Genomic DNA, 19,456 nt, shown 5'->3' with positions numbered 1-19,456 from the left:
CACAGATTAGGTGACATTTGAATGAATTTAAGTTAATTGTTGCTGTGATTCAAGGAATGTCTTATCAGAGTGTGCTGGGACATCTAAACAAACAAAAATACAATATTCAATCCTCAGTTCACAATCCATTGTAGCCTGCTATGATAACTGAGAATGTCTCCCTCTGTAGGCCACAGCCATAGGGAAAAGGGCTAATTTAATAGGAAAGAACATGAAACCCCCAGGCAGAATGTGTAAAAAAACAGAAGGATTACGCAGCCCATTTATAGACTAAAGACAAAGGAAGAGGATTAGTTATGTTACAGTCTTACAATTTCTGGATGTGCAAGTGGTGTAAAGAGGATTCTTCTTGGATTTGACATGGCAGATAATAGATATTATTTCTTCCTATTATTGTAGCCAGTTATTTCTCCCCCCAAAAGGTGTTACGGTATGCCAATGAATTTTCCTCCCTGGCCTAGTGCACACTCAACCCCATCTCACGGAAATACGGTGAAATAGCACAGAATTGCAATTCCGTACATACACACCTAGAAAACACAAAATCGATACATATTACTCAACTACCATATATTCTAGTGTCCATATTGCGTTTGGGTGAGACTGGGTAGGCACACTACTGTGTGTTGTCACTGCAGTTGTATCTATCCTACTGGCTCCCCTACCAGCGAGGAGCCCCCAAGCCCCCAGTAAGGCTATCCAACGTTGAAGCTGCCACTACCTACTGGCGAAAAGTTGAACTGCAGCACTTACCATGGAGGTGGACGGACGTTCAGTGACGTCATGTGCGTAACGTTCGTCATCCCGGAACCTCAAGTTTGAGGTCCTCCCTCTATCCTTTTATACCTCTATGGGAGCCCCCCAAACATCCTCTTTGTTCTTCTCTATCCTTTTATACCTCTATGGGAGCCCCCCAAACATCCTCTTTGTTCTTCTCTATCCTTTTATACCTCTATGGGAGCCCCCCAAACATCCTCTTTGTTCTTCCGGTTCTTGTCTGTTGCCATGAACCTGTACTCTGGAGGCAGTCTCTCAATAAAGTTTACGTTTTGTATTGCTATGCACTCTCTGGTCATTTTGCTGTTGTGCCGCTAGATTGACTTAAGAGCAGAAGCTGGCGAGAAGCTGCAGTTCCTTAATTGCTGACAATACAGTAAGATGCACATGTAGCATATCTCTGCTGTATGGAGGAAACCTCATAACTCCAAAATGTTCATTTTTCAGGAAATGAAAAATATACGTTTTTAAGGAAATTAATAAAACCTTATACTTTCCATTTTCGAAACAACACATATAAGGGTGTTCAATAGAGCGTTGCAGTCCCGCCCCCTTTCATGACGACGCCAGGCCCAGGAAATAATTCCCAATGCTTTTTTCCAATAGACATTTCAAAAAGTATTTATTTAAATACCTTTTAAGCGTTGTACAATACTACAAAGCCAACTCGAGTTGTCACAAATCATGAAAATAAACACAATATTTTGGACCAAACAAATAATTACAAAGAAGAAAAACAAGAAAAAAGTGTTGTAACCTGCCGTTTTCTTCTTCTTTCTAATTATTTGTTCGGCCCGAAAAATTGTGTTTGTTGTCATGATTTCTTTGTACGAGGCTTAAAAGGTCTTTAAATAAATACTTTTTGAAATGTCTATGAGGAAAATGAACGGGGAATCATTTCCTGGGCCCTGGTAGGGGGCGGGACTGCGATGCTCTATAGCACTGATTTATGGAATAAAATCAATGAGGTTTCCTCCGGACAGCAACGAAAAAGCTACAGTACACAGAGGACTGGGGAGGTGTAGGGGATTTATGCATTGTTCGCATCATGGGTTGGCACTTTTCAATCTGATTTGACGTGTAGGACAGTGGTTCTCAAACTGTGGTCCGGAGACCCTCCAGATGTCCTTGGGGGGGGGGGGGGGGGGGGAGGGGGGATTCCAGGGGTTCCACACAGCAAAACTGGTTAATATTGCGTGAAAATCTGTTTAACCACTTTAACTCTTCATTCATATGCATCCTTATACAAGCTCATGACCCGTGATGAGGTCATATTTGACTTTAGTACTGGTGCTCATGCACACCAGGAAATAGTCATTGGTGGGGATGAGGTAGTGATTGTGGAGGAATACAAGTACTTAGGTACAACGATTGATTCCAACCTGACATGGAATTCCAACACTCATGCCATCTATAAGAAAGGTCAGCACGCAGAGGCTGCATTTTATGCGCAGACTGAGACGGTATAACGTGGGAGAAAATGTAATGGCACTCTTCCATCAATCCTTTGTGGAGAGTGCATTGACATTTTGTTTTGTTCCCTGGTATGGCTCATTGGTTAATAAGAACAAACTCCATAAAATCATCAACGTGTCCAGCAAAATAGCTGGGGTACGATTTGAGAGTATGACATCAATGTATGAGACCCGGGTACTCAGGAAGGGGAAAGCTATTACTAGGGATAATACACAGTTTACACACCCGTTAAACAGCCAATACCATCTGCCCATCAGGGCGACGGTACACGGTACCTTCTCTGCAGGCTAGGGCTTCAAGATTGTTTGTTCCCATATAGGACTTGTGAACAAGCAGGCCCCATCTCAGTTCTGTGCATAAAATGTAATGTGATGCCACTTGCAACTATGACTGGTAGCCTTTTGTTATCTATCTATCTATCTATCTATCTATCTATCTATCTATCTATCTATCTATCTATCTATCTATCTATCTATCTATCTATCGATCTATCTATAGCCTGTCGCAATGTGACATGTTTTAAGCTTGCAGATCTGCTATTTAAAAAAATTCTTGACTTGGAAACATGCTTCATCTTTACAACCTAATTTGATGCATTTCACACAGAACAGCAGGAAGAAAGACCAGAGGAAATGTGACACTGCAACAGTTTAGGATGAACTTGAAATTCATAAATGTAAGGCTAGAACATACACACATATACCTGTATATTAATTTGGGGGTCCTTGACATGAAAATGATTGAAAACCATTGGGTTAGGAAGCAAGCCCGCATTAGCAACTACACTTAAGAAACAAGTCCCCAAAAAATGCAACCACCTGTATATTTACAATCGGCTATGCAGAAAAACAAGACCAAAGTCACTTATAATAAGGAGACATGGCATCACTGGTCTCGCACCAAGCTTTAGCGGCCAAGGTTAGTCCTCATTCACTTTACTAATGTCTTTCTAATGTCTCAAGAGCAGATTCTGTGCTACTCTACTGAATCTGTCGGCAGGCTCATTCAGAATGTGAATACATTGTTGTTAGTGGGGATGAAAACATGGGAGAAGAGGGTGGCTTAAGGCGGAGCAAAGCGCCAAACAGAATGTGGATAGCATGATGTTGCCATCATGCTATCCACATTCTGTTTGCCGCTGCCCCCAGAGGCAAATTCAAAACCCATTACATTGCCCATGGGTTCCCAGATTGCTTGTTGACAGACTGTCTTGCATTGCCGTCCCTCATGCCTAAAGCGCTGTTCAGGCACAATAACCATAACCATAAATGTATTTTTAAAATTCATTCCAAATCCTGAATGGCAGCTGCCCTGAAGTCCGTGAGGGGGTTCCACAAAATTAGTTTATCGTCTATTTTCAAAACCTCTTGATCAAATGTGAAAAATTTTGCCAGTCCCTGTCATGTTGCAGTCAAATACATCGGGGGGTCCTTGATATGAGAGGTTTGAGAAACAACGGGTTAATAATGTAGCAGTTAGCCGTCATCAGGGACGTTGCTCTCCTCCTCTCCATCTTTCATCCCTCCGTCCTCCATCCTACCGGCGTACAGTAGTTGGTGGGATCCAGTGTCACACAGACTGACACAATGGATGCACTGTACTCCCTCTCACAGCATTGTTCTGCCCCCAGCACCCCGGCGCACAATACAGCCCTTATTATGGAAAAGACGTGCATGCACACGCGCGTGCACGCTCACACACAAGACGCACACTGACAAACCTGCAGAAAGTGAGACGCACAGGCAAAGGGGCACTAGGGTCCTCCGGTATGTATTAGACAGACAGACAGGCAGGGAGGACGGTATGCAACAGACAGACAGACAGGCAGGGAGGACGTTATGCAACAGACAGACAGACAGTATGAAACAGATTTTCTGCTCTCATTTCTAACTAGATTTTACCATTCACCTGTTTTCATTTTCATCAGCAAGACGGCTTGTTTCTAGGGATGTAACACTATTGTTGTTATAATGATATTGCAAACAAATGTCTCAGTATTATTACCATAGGCCTGTGTCAACATCTACCAATAGAGCGTCGCAGTCCCGCCTCCTACCCGGGACCAGGAAATGAAATCCAATGCATTATTCTCATAGACATTTCGTAAAGTATTTATTTAAAGACGGTTACGCCGCGGACAAAGCCAACTCGAGTCGTGACAACTCATGACAACACAAACAATATTTTGGACCAAACAAATAATTAGAAAGAAGAAAAACAACAAAAAAAGTGTTGTAACCTGCCGTTTTTTTCTTCTTTCTAATTATTTGTTTGGTCCAAAATATTGTTTGTGTTGTCATGAGTTGTCACGACTCGAGTTGGCTTTGTCCGCGGCGTAACCGTCTTTAAATAAATACTTTACGAAATGTCTATGAGAATAATGCATTGGATTTCATTTCCTGGTCCCGGGTAGGAGGCGGGACTGCGACGCTCTATAGGTGTTCAGGCTGAAAAGGCTGTTTTTTGCTTGAACACCAGCGGAGTGAAACAGCCATATACTTTGTAGCGACTCTCTTGCTGATTGCTTGGTTGTTTTAGCTAAACGTCTGACCTGTTGTTGTTGGCACAGCAACATAGCCTTGTCATCTAGCTTCACAGCTAACTCGGCTTTAAGCAAACAGTGCTGCAGCTGCTGCCAGCTCTGTACCGACAGACACAAGTTAAAGTGGCACAAACAAGCATCTCCTGAATGAACCATAGCATCCCTACTGTATACTGAGCATATCATAATAAGGAATTCAGCGGGTGCATACCGGTGATTGTATTTATTTTAAGCATGGTGATAAATATCGTATCATGGATTTGGTGTCATGATATTATGTATATGGGCCTTTGGTATCATTGCATCCCTACTTGCTTCTCATTAATACAATACGGTTTTCCGTCTCAACTTGCACACTGCATCATTTCATCCCAGTCATACGGTCTTTGTTTTCCTGTAACCACAGTGACTCTGGCTGTGATTATATCCACATCGGATGCATTTCGGTGTACAGTATGTGTGTGTGTATGTGTATGTGTATGTGTATAGATTTCATCTGGTCAGCAACACATTATAGACATACAGCATCAGTGCTCTGTCCCGTGCGCGTGCACACACACACACACACACACTTAATCCTGCAGATTTTCTCTCTCTCACGCACAGACAGACAGAGACACACACACACACACACACACACACACACACACACACACACACACACACACACACACACACACACACACACACACACACAGATGCACATGAACATAGACACGGTTTATATAACTACTACAGTAGCCATTCTCAACTCCACACATAAGCTCACAGCCTCACACAGCAGTGGTTTTTCATAGGACACAGTATTATTAGGTCAGAGAGCCAGGGGAGGGAGAGCACTCCCACTGCAAGGCTTAAAGGGAAACAATCCACAGTGAACCTGGATTCACTAAAGATTCCAGAGACCAGAGACAGTTACCACTTTGGAGGGGGAATGATAGATTCATCTGCCCCAAGAGGAATGACAATAGACCTGGTCTGTCTGGCTGCAGTCATTCCAATCCTAACCCCTAAATTTAGCCTTTAAATGCCTAACCCTAACCCAAATTGGCAACTCTTCCTACTTCAACTCATTTTTGAGGGGCGCCAGCCCCTCTTATATTCAGCTATTAGCGTAGATTTCGTCTTACACAAACATTACATTCACACACACACACACACACACACACACACACAAACCTGCATGGAATTGTCCAGTACAACAGTCTGGGGGGGGGGGTCAGTGCCTTGCAGCACTACAGTATAAAAACTAGTCAAACTTTGTGGCCAAATTGTCAAATAATATAAGAAAGAGGCAAAATCGCGAGGTATTGTGAGCTTGTAGATCTGCTATTTAATATATATACCGAAAATTGAATGCCTCAACTGCTACATTCAAAGTGCTTGTCAGGGTGGGGGATCCACAGTTCAAATATGATTATTTTGGGGAGTCACAGCCTGAATAGGTTGAGAACCATTGCTTAGTTTAGGCCATCACTGGCCTAAATACTGCGTGTGTGTGTAAAAGACACAGACCCCAACCCTGCCGCCATTAAACATTCTAAAACGGTTAGTTTTAGTATACTTGATTCTGATTGGCTGGTTTCTGATTAGACCACGTACTACTTCAGTTGGTGAAGTAGGCTTCAGCGTCAGCGGTGAGTGTAGTCTGACGTGGTTTGCCTGTCTTGCTCATAATTCAGGCCGAGTAACAATCCAAATAGTTAGTATAACTTTCGAAGATAATATATCGTGAGAATATATGCAGGTTTTGTGCCGCTCTAGTACTTATTGAAATATATGTTCTACGGAGCTCACAAATTCACGTCCTTTAATACTCCATGACGGCTCCGTGGCTTAATGCTTTACTGACTACTTCCCATGTGCGTTTTTGAACCCATGCAGGATCCGTCCTCAGCTGGCCAGGGAGAAGATCGAGGGATGTCACATCTGCACGTATGTGATGCCCGGCGAGCCCCAGGTCTTCATGGGGAAGGACAAGGCCTTCACCTACGACCATGTGTTCGACATGGACTCCCAGCAGGAAGCCATCTACACCCACTGCACCGAGAAGCTGATCGACGGCTGCTTGGAGGGTTACAACGCCACCATATTCGCCTACGGACAGGCAAGATTATGTGGCTTTCTCTCATTAAAGTCTGTCACGTTCTGTTCTCAATGTCGTGTGTGCGTGCATGTGCAGACTGAGGTATAGAAACTAGAAAGTGGAGAGTGTTGACATTTGGGTAAGATACCCAGTAGCAGAGATTTCAGTAGCGGAAACTCGACCCCTGTGACCTGTAGGGTTTATCCAGGAATAGATGTATTGCGGCACATGGTCCGTATTAATGCACGGTGTGTATGTTGTTGACATGTCTCATGCTTTGACATACAGTCACAGTAGCGAGTGTAGCCGTTTTGTAGGCGCCAAAGCAATAAGTCTGATCAGGAGTTTCACCACGGGTCTTGTTTTTCAGTAATCCCACTTCTGGGCAGTGGTGGAAAAAGTACTAGTTTTTACTTACCGGTAAATAAAAGTGTATACAGAAAAATGCACAAAAGGATGAAATTAAGTGGTTAATGTAGTGCTTTGTAATAATACAAAGTAACTAAGATTTTCAAATGAATGTAGTGGAGTAAAAGTACAATGTTTGGATCTGAGATGTAGTGGAGTAGAAGTATTGGAAAATGGAAATACTCAAGTAAAGTGCAAATACTTCGAAATTAAGTAAATGTACTTAGTTTACATTCCACCACAGCTTTGCATCTCCATATTTAAACTTTGATGATTTTGTTTGGAACAATAATGCCCTACTTTGTCGGACAACAGTGTTGCGTGAAAACAGCCGATCGACAAGCTCGTGACCTTGTGGATCTGTTATTTTTGCTTTCGAAAGTGAAAATGATGAAGTCAACTGAGTGTGCAGTTCTTATAAATATAAATTGAATTGATGAAAAGTATTAACAAGAGCTTGTGGCTAAATACATCCATTGGATTGGAACACAGGTTATTGTTTTCCATTTCATGAAAAGTAACCATCTTGGACATACAAGGTTTTTGCCCGGCAGCGACGTCCCTCCCCTGCCTTTATAAAACATTGAAGGGTGTTCCCACGGTGTGAGTTTGTGGTCTGCTCTTGAACTAAAGTACATTATTTTGACAGAGCACCTTTCACTAGTTAGTAGTTGACTGTGTCCTATTATTTGAGTATCTATACTTTAACTCAGCCACTGGGGTTGAGTACTTTGTTCACCACTTCTCTCTACCATGTGGAAATTACATTGAAGTTTATACGCACACGCATACGCACACGCACACGCACACACACACACTGCTGCCTAGGTTTCCTAGACAACAGAGCTGCTTTCCGCCTGGCACTCACAGGAGGCACGGTTCATAGAACTCTCTGTGTAGAGGCTTTTTGGGGGGGGACTTAAAAAGAAAACACATACACACACACTAACACACAAACTATTCAGATAGCTATACATTTTTAATTCCCATGTTGACCCATATCTCCTTATAAACACAGCACGCACACACACACACACACACTGGTAGTAGTTTGGCTGGTTTGGCCCAGTCTGTACCTTGGCCTTGACCACTAATGTAAATACTGTAGACTCAAACAGTGGGTCCTTGACATGAAAACTTTTGAGAACCACTGTTGTAACAACAAGAAGACATTTTTAGAATCGGCCCCAGGTCTTAATGGCTGTTCCATGGGCTCTTCCTCCTTTGAACCTTATCATCTTGTCTTGCCTTATCACCCTTTCTCACTTCCTCCTCTGTATTAGCATTGAACGTTACCTTTATTTTTCCTTTCCCGCCTCCCTTATCTTAAATTATTCCAGTCCTCTCTGCCCCTCCACCTGACACCACCTCGGTATCATCCCTCTTTCCGTCCGTTTTTCCCCCCTCCCCTTGCTTCAAATTCTCCAACCCCTCCCTCTCTCCTGTACGGTGTGTGTGTGTGTGTGTGTGTGTGTGTGTGTGTGTGTGTGTGTGTGTGTGTGTGTGTGTGTGTGTGTGTGTGTGTGTGTGTGTGTGTGTGTGTGTGTGTGTGTGTGTGTGTGTGTGTGTGTGTGTGTGTGTGTGTGTGTGTGTGTGTGTGTGTGTGTGTGATATTTAAATTATTGTATAAATCGTTTATTCTATCAGGAAGTAATAGGGTTTTATGTTTATGCACAATTAGCTAGTTGTGACATGATGTCTGAAATAATGTATGGTGCAGCCCCACTAACCTGACTCCGCCAGATTGCGGCAGTATTGAGTTCACAAGTTCACTCCTCTTGCCTGGATCTGGGCTCTCTCAAGCAGAAACGATGAACCGGAAGCAGCGGGACAAAAATTATGATATCTCCATAATAATTTCGAGTTGTAATCTTGTTAGGTTGTGTTTACAATATTTGCACTGTGGAAGCGCTTCAATACGTCATCAGTATCGCGTTGATCCTGCCTCTAGCGCCGGCATACGGCCGCATATCTCTCCGGACCAGATGGGAGCAGGAGGAGCCACCAGCTGGCGGAGTCAGGTTACAGCCCCACACCTTATGGAGTAAAGCAGGGTCTCTCAACGTTTTCTGGAACAGGACCCACATGAAAATCCTGAAATCGTTCATGTTTATTTTAATCAATCAATTGTGTTACACCTTGGATCAATAGAAGTAGGATATTTTATAGGGGGCACGGTGGCACAGTTGGTAGTGCTGTCGCCTCACAGCTAGAAGGTCCTGGGTTCGATTCCCGCTCGGGACGCTGTGGGTGCTGGTGGCGTGTTTCCTCCTCCGCGTCATCAGTGCCCATACCCGAGGCGGGGTTGGCGAAAGGGCCTTTCTGTGTGGTGTTTGCATGTTCTCCCCATGTCCCCTAGGGCCTAGGGTAGGTACCCTCACAAAAAACATGCAGTAATCCTGGTCTCTAAACTGCCTCCCCCTGGCCAGCCGGGGCGCCTGATGGAGGGGAAAGGAGCTGGTTGGAATAACGTGTTCCTTCCACGCGCTACGTCCAACCAGGGAAACTCCCCCCTGTCATGGAGGGGAAAGGAACTGGTTGGAATAACGTGTTCCTTCCACGCGCTACGTCCAACCAGGGAAACTCCCCCCTGTCAGGTGTAAAGGAGCAACTTGGACACTCAGGTATGAAGGTAGCATGTGTTCAAGTCCGTTGCTCTCCCCATGTCCCCCATATATGGGGACTAGGTTGGCGAAGGGTGTGTAGAGCCCAGGATCACATTAGATGATTGACACAGGGGTGAAAATGGGTTACAAAATCGTGGGATAAAAATTATTAAAGAAAAATAAGTTATTTTTTATATTGTTATCATCATTCAAATCTTAGAACTTTTACAAATTATTTGGAGACCCACCTCAGTCCAAAACCAGGGAGTTCCTTCCTTCTGATTTAACTCTCCGCAATGTTGTGTCTGTGTTTTTGACGTGACCCATTATCATGCAGACGGGATCGGGGAAGACCTACACCATGGGGACGGGTTTTGACGTTAGCGGAGAGGAGGAGCTGGGCATCATCCCCAGAGCCGTCCACCACCTCTACAAGGGCATCGAGGAGCGCCGGCAGGCTGCCCAGGATGAGGGACGACCCGTACCAGAGTTCAAGATCAACGCCCAGTTCCTTGAGGTACCCATCCACCTACTGTACTACTCACCTGCTGTAGTTAGACCAGTCATTAGTCCTACAACCTATCTCAAACCCTCACCCTAACCCTAACCTCCCACGGGGCAGCACACCTAAGCCTAACCTTAACCCTCTCCCAACCCTTAACGCACCCCTCACCAACCTTAATCCGGTCGTCTTAACGCACCCCTCACCAACCTTATGTCTAACCAAGTAATGTCTAAACTAAGTATGCACCCCCAGAAGGTTTTTAACTCAAATCTTTGCTTCTGGTGAGGTCTCTGGAACAACATATTTTCAGATGGGGGTCGGCAGCCAATTACATATAATCATGAGAATGTTTGAGAAAGACTGACAGAAACATGGGTATTTCTGAAAACTGTCAGGATTTAGAAGATGTAGAATCGTCCTCAGGTCTTTTATCACTGCACCACCCGGGCGCCTTTAATCGACTTACCCAAAAAGTACTGCCGGTCTGCAACTTTGGCTGGTCGGGCCAGTGGTCACCATCAAAACATCCAGTCCAGTTTAAAAACGTTTATTGAGCTTGTAAAATGTTTATCATCCATCAGCGGAGATGACTGAAAGTTAGCTGTCTTGCACTGTTCTAGGCACTCTGAGTATACAGAGGGGATGGGGGGGGGGGGGGGGGGGGGGGTTGTGCTCTTCTCTCTGAGTATACAGAGGGGATGGGGGGGGGGGGGGGGGTTGTGCTCTTCTCTCTGAGTATACAGAGGGGATGGGGGTGTGTGTGTTGTGCTCTTCTCTCTGAGTATACAGAGGGGATGGGGGGGGGTGTGTTGTGCTCTTCTCTCTGAGTATACAGAGGGGATGGGGGGGGGGTGTTGTGCTCTTCTCTCTGAGTATACAGAGGGGATGGGGGGGGGTGTTGTGCTCTTCTCTCTGAGTATACAGAGGGGATGGGGGGGGGGGTGTTGTGCTCTTCTCTCTGAGTATACAGAGGGGATGGGGGGGGGTGTTGTGCTCTTCTCTCTGAGTATACAGAGGGGATGGGGGGGGGTGTTGTGCTCTTCTCTCTGAGTATACAGAGGGGATGGGGGGGGTGTTGTGCTCTTCTCTCTGAGTATACAGAGGGGATGGGGGGGGGGTGTGTGTTGTGCTCTTCTCTCTGAGTATACAGAGGGGATGGGGGGGGGGGTGTGTTGTGCTCTTCTCTCTGAGTATACAGAGGGGATGGGGGGGGTGTTGTGCTCTTCTCTCTGAGTATACAGAGGGGATGGGTGGGTGTGTGTTGTGCTCTTCTCTCTGAGTATACAGAGGGGATGGGGGGGGGGGTGTTGTGCCCTTCTCTCTGAGTATACAGGGGGGGGGTGTGTTGTGCTCTTCTCTCTGAGTATACAGAGGGGATGGGGGGGGGGGGGGGGGTGTTGTGCTCTTCTCTCTGAGTATACAGAGGGGATGGGGGGGGGTGTTGTGCTCTTCTCTCTGAGTATACAGAGGGGATGGGGGGGGGGTGTTGTGCTCTTCTCTCTGAGTATACAGAGGGGATGGGGGGGGGTGTGTGTTGTGCTCTTCTCTCTGAGTATACAGAGGGGATGGGGGGGGGGGTGTGTTGTGCTCTTCTCTCTGAGTATACAGAGGGGATGGGGGGGGGGGGGGGGTTGTGCTCTTCTCTCTGAGTATACAGAGGGGATGGGGGGGGGGGGGGTGTTGTGCTCTTCTCTCTGAGTATACAGAGGGGATGGGGGGGGGGGGGGGTTGTGCTCTTCTCTCTGAGTATACAGAGGGGATGGGGGGGGTGTTGTGCTCTTCTCTCTGAGTATACAGAGGGGATGGGGGGGTGTTGTGCTCGTCTCTCTGAGTATACAGAGGGGATGGGGGGGGGGGTGTGTTGTGCTCTTCTCTCTGAGTATACAGAGGGGATGGGGGGGTGTTGTGCTCGTCTCTCTGAGTATACAGAGGGGATGGGGGGGGGGGGGGGTTGTGCTCTTCTCTCTGAGTATACAGAGGGGATGGGGGGGGTGTTGTGCTCTTCTCTCTGAGTATACAGAGGGGATGGGGGGGTGTTGTGCTCGTCTCTCTGAGTATACAGAGGGGATGGGGGGGGGGGTGTGTTGTGCTCTTCTCTCTGAGTATACAGAGGGGATGGGGGGGGGGGTGTGTTGTGCTCTTCTCTCTGAGTATACAGAGGGGATGGGGGGGGGGGGGGGGGTTGTGCTCTTCTCTCTGAGTATACAGAGGGGATGGGGGGGGGGGGGGTGTTGTGCTCTTCTCTCTGAGTATACAGAGGGGATGGGGGGGGGGGGGGTTGTGCTCTTCTCTCTGAGTATACAGAGGGGATGGGGGGGGGGGGGTGTTGTGCTCTTCTCTCTGAGTATACAGAGGGGATGGGGGGGGGGGGTGTTGTGCTCTTCTCTCTGAGTATACAGAGGGGATGGGGGGGGGTGGGTGTTGTGCTCTTCTCTCTGAGTATACAGAGGGGATGGGGGGGGGGGGGGGTGTTGTGCTCTTCTCTCTGAGTATACAGAGGGGATGGGGGGGGGGGGGGGGGGGTGTTGTGCTCTTCTTGAACGCCAAATGACAGCTCTGCTCTGCTCAAAGTATGGTTTCCCATCGCCATCCCCCGGGCGTTTACAACCACAGCGCGGGTCAGACTTGCGCGTCGTTGACACCGCTTATTTAACAAGCTTCTAACATTGGCTCTCCATCAAGCGGAACATGTCTCCACTGACAATTGAAGTGCAGCAGCTGTCATCGTCGGAGGGGGTGGGGGGTTAGGAAGTGTCGCGTCAGGGTCTGTGAGTGGACGGGTTAAAGGGGATGGGATGCACACACACAGACAGCTGCACGGCCTGGGGGCTCGATGCTGACAACGGCGGAGCCGTGAGACCCTCAATGAGAGGTGTGGGAACCACACAGACCGAGGCTGTGTGCCCACCAAAGAGATGAAAACGGCAGGTGCCTAAAAAAACCCACTTCCAAACGCCCTAGTTGACAATATTTCAGCTCTGTAAGTATAAGTCTTGCTGAGCCATGTGGCCCTTAGAGGTAGGAGTCTATTGTCTCCTGATTCTGTAGCGTGAGGACTTTCATACATGTACAAGTACCACCCCTAGACATGATGTACAAGTACCACCCCCTGGACATGATGTACAAGTACACCCCCTAGACATGATGTACAAGTACACCCCCTGGACATGATGTACAAGTACACCCCCTGGACATGATGTACAAGTACCACCCCCTAGACATGATGTACATGTACCACCCCCTAGACATGAATGATGATGTACAAGTACACCCCCTGGACATGATGCTAGTATGTCACAGGAACTTACCCCCGATCCAACCCTTGATGCTGAGTGCCAGGGTGGCATTGGGTCCCATTTTTAGAGCCTTTGTTATGACCTGGCCTTGGAATCCACCCCAATATGAGGGCGGACACTAACTAACCTCAAGCACACTGCCGGTACTGGTTCAGCCCTAGGCAACAAGATAGAAATCACACAGATTTCTGGGGGCATGTTCATTTTCTCATGTCCGTGAAAAATGAAATACAATTTGAATGGAATCAAATGAATGGAATCATTTGTGCACTGACAGAGTTGAATTAACACAGATGATGGGTTGCATTATTACTTTTAATCCCCATGCCATTTTTTGTTTCATAATCCACATAATGTTCAGTTTTACATCCTAATCTCAGGGGCTGTTTAAATTTATTTTTATTTTATTTTTTGCACGTGGGAATAAAAAGCTTCCCACGACTGGTGGAGTGTGAAAGTAGATCACGTCTAAGTTATGTCAGGACAGTATTATAAAGCTGTAGTGTGTTCATTTATAAAGCACTTTTCTTGGCATACGGTTTAGACATTTTTAGGTTATGAGCAGGTACTGTAGGAGTGTATTTATTTTCACAGATACATGGGCTGTTGATGGACACACGGGCTAGGAATCTAAGCTGTCAACTTTTAGATACAGGCTGACGAGGCCGTCCTGTCAGCCACAGAAACCTCTGGACATTTACACAATACAAACCTTATTCATTATGTGAAGGTTTCAGTAGCCAAAGTAGATACAGCAGCCATACTTGTTAACAAATACAATTAAAAAATTAAAAACCCATTTATCAAGGAAGTGTTTTGTATTTTCCATCAAAGGACCTTTTTTGTGTTATCTTTTTAGCTTTAATGTATTTTGTACCACCTGCTGTTTACATTTCTGACTAATAAAATATTCAAGCTTATGTTCAGGCGTTGAAATGCAATCATATAAAACTCAAATATGCTCTTAGCAGTAAAGATCAGCATGTTGCTTGAGAAGGCTTTGCATTTTTATCCATCTTCATGCTATTTACATATTTATTGTTTCATTTCTCTAGCTCCTGTAGCTTAGATCAATATAAATGGTCTACTCATTTATGACAGCAGAATTTTCATCATTTTAAAGTCACAGCTATTAGACCTTATTGCTATAGCATTAAAGGACCACTTCAGCACTGGTGAAGTGGCTTCCCAGTCATTGCTGGTGGTATATTATACTAGAAATAAATGTGGAAAAGTATTTTTCATGCACAATGGCCACAACTGAATGTTCAGCTTTTTTACAAATTCAGCTTCTTATCAATGATAACTAAGGCTGCAATAGTTAATCAAACTAGTACATTTTATCCTTCTGACTTAAGTATAACTGATAGAATAATTGCCAAGAAAGTAATTGATTGTAGCCCTTATGATAACAATAAAGATATCAGAAATAATTAAGCACTGGAGCATCTCCAATGATTAATTGCCTTTTTAGGTGCTGATGTTTCAGTGCCTTTATTAAGTGACTCTAATGAAGATGTACTAGGCATGTTGGTCACTGTTTATACTGTTTTAGCTGTTTTAGCTGTAAATAAAAAGGCAATTACTATTTGCAGTATTTTTGTCTGTCTGTTATGTCCTGCTTCTGTGATGCACCAGACCTTCCGTTTGATGCTTTGAGGGGCGGTGGTAATCCCTTTCTTCTCAACATTAAAGCGGTGTGTATGTGTGTATGTGTGCCTGCGTGCGTTTGTGTGTGTGTGCGTGCATGTGTGTCTGTAGCTGTACAATGAGGAGGTGCTGGATCTGTTTGACTCGACGCGAGACAGGGGGCAGAAATCTCACATCAAGATCCATGAGGATGCAACGGGAGGCATCTACACCGTGGGTGTGACCACGCGCACAGTGTCGTCCGAGGCAGAGGTAGGTGTGAGCATCTATATCTATATATATATATATATATATATATATACACTTAAGTATAATGTGTAAAATGTGTTCCGTGACCCACTGTTTGGGAAACTGTGTGAACAAACTGAACATCTACACTGTGTGAGCATCTACAACTGGGTGTGACCACGTGCACCGTGGCCTCCAACCACTCCACCCCTGAGGTGTGTGTGTGTGTGTGTGTGTGTGTGTGTGTGTGTGTGTGTGTGTGTGTGTGTGTGTGTGTGTGTGTGTGTGTGTGTGTGTGTGTGTGTGTGTGTGTGTGTGTGTGTGTGTGTGTGTGTGTGTGTGTGTGTGTGTGTGTGTGTGTGTGTGTGTGTGGTCTGATAGTTACACATTAGTTACACGATGTATTACAGTACATTATACCGTCAGTGACGGAGCACCTTGTGTTGACGTTTCAGATGATCCAGTGCCTGAAGCTGGGGGCTCTGTGCCGCACCACAGCCAGCACCCAGATGAATGTGCAGAGCTCTCGCTCCCACGCCATCTTCACCATCCACCTGTGCCAAGTCCGCGTCTGTGCCTCCGACAATGTATGTCCGTCCACCTGTGTGACCCGTCGGTTTGCCACACGCTGTGGTCGGCCGCTGTCGCCCGTAGTCGAGAATGGCAGATCCAACTCGCTAATTTTGTACGCAAACATATAACAGTGTTATGTTGATTAATATGAGAAAAAACAATTATAAAAAAGACGTTGCTTCTGAATTATTCGGTTTTAAGTCTGTCTTGGTTCTGAATGTCGGTTTCGGCCGGCCAGCCCTAGACAGAATGAATCTCATCCTGTAAGTATGTACAGGATGAGATGTAACTGTACCCATACTCTGTCCATTAGAGACCTGCAGATGGCGGATTTAGCCGCGGTTGCCGCAGTTAACCGCAGTTTAGAATTGGGTCATTAAAATATATTGTGAATTAATATTGGATAAACCGCGGGTGAAATAATGCAGGAAATAAATTAATGGCATCTATCTATAGGCTTATCCGCAACCACCCGCAATCTGCGGGTGGTTATCTGTAAAGACAGACCGATTAATCGGACCGATTAATTAATCGGTCTGATTGATTAATCGGACCGATGCCGATTAATCTAAAAACAACTCAAATCGGCCGATACCGATGTGTTTGCCGATTAATGTCCCATCACTAGTAAATTGGAATAATCAATTAATGCGATCGGATAAGGGCGGATTATAAATTTGCACACGTGGATTCGGGTGACAAAAAAGCTTATCCGCAGGTCTCTAGTGTCCATATACTGTTAATTTTAACTCTGAAAGTGTACAAATGTAAACTTAAAGCTTCGACTCAGAATAACACAAAAAATCCTGGGGAGTGGGGACTTGTTTGCATTGTGGTCCTATGTATTCAATTCAGCACTACCTTTCATACTCTCAGGATACCAATAATGCGTTTTCAATATTTGGCTGGAGAGAATATTGTACAGTGTGTGATATACTGTACATGCTGTAACATTACAATTGTTTTCATGCTATGGTTACATGAAGGTAACACAGTAGAATTAACTCATTTGAAATGCCTAATGAATTACACTTCTAAAATGCGTTTGCCTTTGTCTTTCCCATACCCCAGCAAGACAATGAGACTGTTGAGAAGGTGTCCAACGGAAACTCTGAAATGGAAGAGTTTGAGACACTGACGGCTAAGTTCCACTTTGTGGACCTGGCCGGGTCAGAGAGGTTGAAGAGGACGGGAGCGACGGGCGAACGAGCCAAAGAAGGCATCTCCATCAACTGTGGACTGGTGAGATACTAGTCTACTCCCACACTGGTTCCCAAACGCTCGTCGGGACACATTTTTGTGTGTCCCTTTTATCTTTTTGTTTCCTACATTTTGTTTTTAATTATTATTATTTCAAAACATTTTATAAAAACATTTTTTGATTTTTTTTCCCAGTAATTTCTTGAAGAAATAAAATAAAAATGTAAGAAATTCCATAAATGATAAAACAAATGTTTAAGTAATAGTGAAAATAGCCGATCATCAAATATCCCCTTTGGGTCACGGGCTAAAAGGTTTGGGAGCCACTACTCTACTCCCCCTTAAAGCCTGAACCTGCTTGCCAAAGGTAGTCGAACTAATAAGCTCAGTAGTTCTCAAACATTTACATTTCAACCGACCACCGGGCTCAGTCACCTCTAGTTTTTAACCTCGTCTTAAGCACCATTCACAATGAGCACAATAACTATAACGATAATTATGTGAGCATCCACACTGATGTACGATACGCTCTGTAAACCAAACGCCAAACACGCAACGTAAACAAATCTCTTTGTTTACCTCTACCACACTGGTTAAGTCGTTTATACTTTGTTGCATCGTGGTGCATTGTAAGCTTGTAGATTGCCTACCGTATTTCTTATGTATTTCTGACATTGTTTATATCAATATCATGACATGGTCAAAAAAGGGATGCCCAGGTTGAAAGTAGTTCATAGTACAGTGAAGTAATACCGATTCATTGGACAATTGCGCCATCAAGTGGCTGGCTACTGTACCTGCACTGACAATAGACTAATGAAAAGGTACTGTACACATTGTGTGTTACATATCCTTTAATGGTGTCAGCCTCTGTCAGGGCATTCCACATTTTGGTGACAGAGTATAGAATGAGAATCTTGTTCAAAATGTTGGTGGTAACAGATCATGTTTGCTCCCTCTAGTGTTGTGGCTGTGGGTGTTACTCAGACACTCACTTTGGAGAGGTAGTTAGACAGGTATGAGGGTGTTGAGGGCAATACTGTCCTTTTGACTATCATGAATATCAATCCCATAGATATTTGCTTAAGTCTATCGGCTACCTTGAGCCAATCCCAAACTAGCAAAGTGTGTTGGAATTTGGTGGGTCATGTGCTTAAGGCCGAGAAGTAATCCTTTTTAGCTGTGCCTCAGAGAGTAGACAGAAATGGTACCATCCCATAGTGAGCACTACTAGTGACGAGTCACTGACGACACAATTGGAGATTTGGTTTTAAAACATCAAAGTCCTCCTTTAGTATGCAATGTCTAATGACGTCTGATTTTGTGTGTTTTTGCTGAAGCCCATTTTCTTTCTCTCCTGCATCATGTGTGCAGCTTGCTCTGGGGAATGTAATCAGTGCTTTGGGTGACAGAAGCAAGCGATCCTCCCATGTGCCTTACAGAGATTCCAAACTCACCCGCCTGCTGCAGGACTCCTTAGGTGGAAACAGGTATGTGGACTAAAACATCGTCACAGTACGAGGTTCCTGCCCGACAGCGACAAAATTCTACCTTTTCCTCCTTACGATATTACCCATTTGTAGGGCTGTCACGATTATGTCCTTTTACTTGACGACATTAATTTCGAACATATACACATATTACATTTCTTTTTTTTGTTTTAGGCTTGGTTAACAAACAGTTCACAGGGCAGATATGACAATTATAGTATATTATTATTATAGTTATTTGTTATAACTTTCTAATGTATACATTTTCAAAAATGATGGACATAAATAATGGAAGTAGTCGATCTACATTAGCATACACGCTTGTAGATTGGCTATTTCTATCCCCCCTGGGAGCGTTCCTGTGGGTCTGGTCCCCCCCCCCCCCACGGAGTTGCACCACTCACTTCACACGGGTGTGATTTTTTTATTTCACTGCTATTTTTATTAACAGACTACTCCTTGCTGTAAAGGTATCTCATCGTACTACTGTACTGTATCTGAATTTGATACTTCAGTAGGTTTAAGATGTGATATGATTACTTATAGACTTCTTATAGACTTCTATAGAAATCTATTTCCAAATTCTAGTATAAAACAAACACAAATTTTATAAAACATG

General features: G+C 44.8%; 1 protein-coding gene across 8 annotated transcripts in view; it reads left to right on the top strand.

The window, feature by feature from the left end:
* Window positions 1-19,456, top strand: part of kif21a (kinesin family member 21A) — an 85,188-nt gene that overhangs the window by 31,748 nt on the left and 33,984 nt on the right. For all 8 annotated transcript variants that reach the window (XM_079500525.1, XM_079500520.1, XM_079500521.1 and 5 more), the window contains exons 2-7: window positions 6,680-6,902; window positions 10,233-10,412; window positions 15,458-15,598; window positions 16,030-16,161; window positions 17,219-17,389; window positions 18,722-18,837. In XM_079500525.1, the coding sequence (XP_079356651.1) occupies window positions 6,680-6,902; window positions 10,233-10,412; window positions 15,458-15,598; window positions 16,030-16,161; window positions 17,219-17,389; window positions 18,722-18,837 (963 nt within the window). The remainder of the gene's footprint in view (window positions 1-6,679; window positions 6,903-10,232; window positions 10,413-15,457; window positions 15,599-16,029; window positions 16,162-17,218; window positions 17,390-18,721; window positions 18,838-19,456) is intronic.

This window comes from Electrona antarctica (genome assembly GCF_951216825.1).
Source record: "Electrona antarctica genome assembly, chromosome: 5".
Classification (NCBI taxonomy): Eukaryota; Metazoa; Chordata; class Actinopteri; order Myctophiformes; family Myctophidae; genus Electrona; species Electrona antarctica.
The sequence above is the reverse complement of the archived record's forward strand: the minus strand, read 5'-3'. Positions and strand labels throughout refer to the sequence as shown.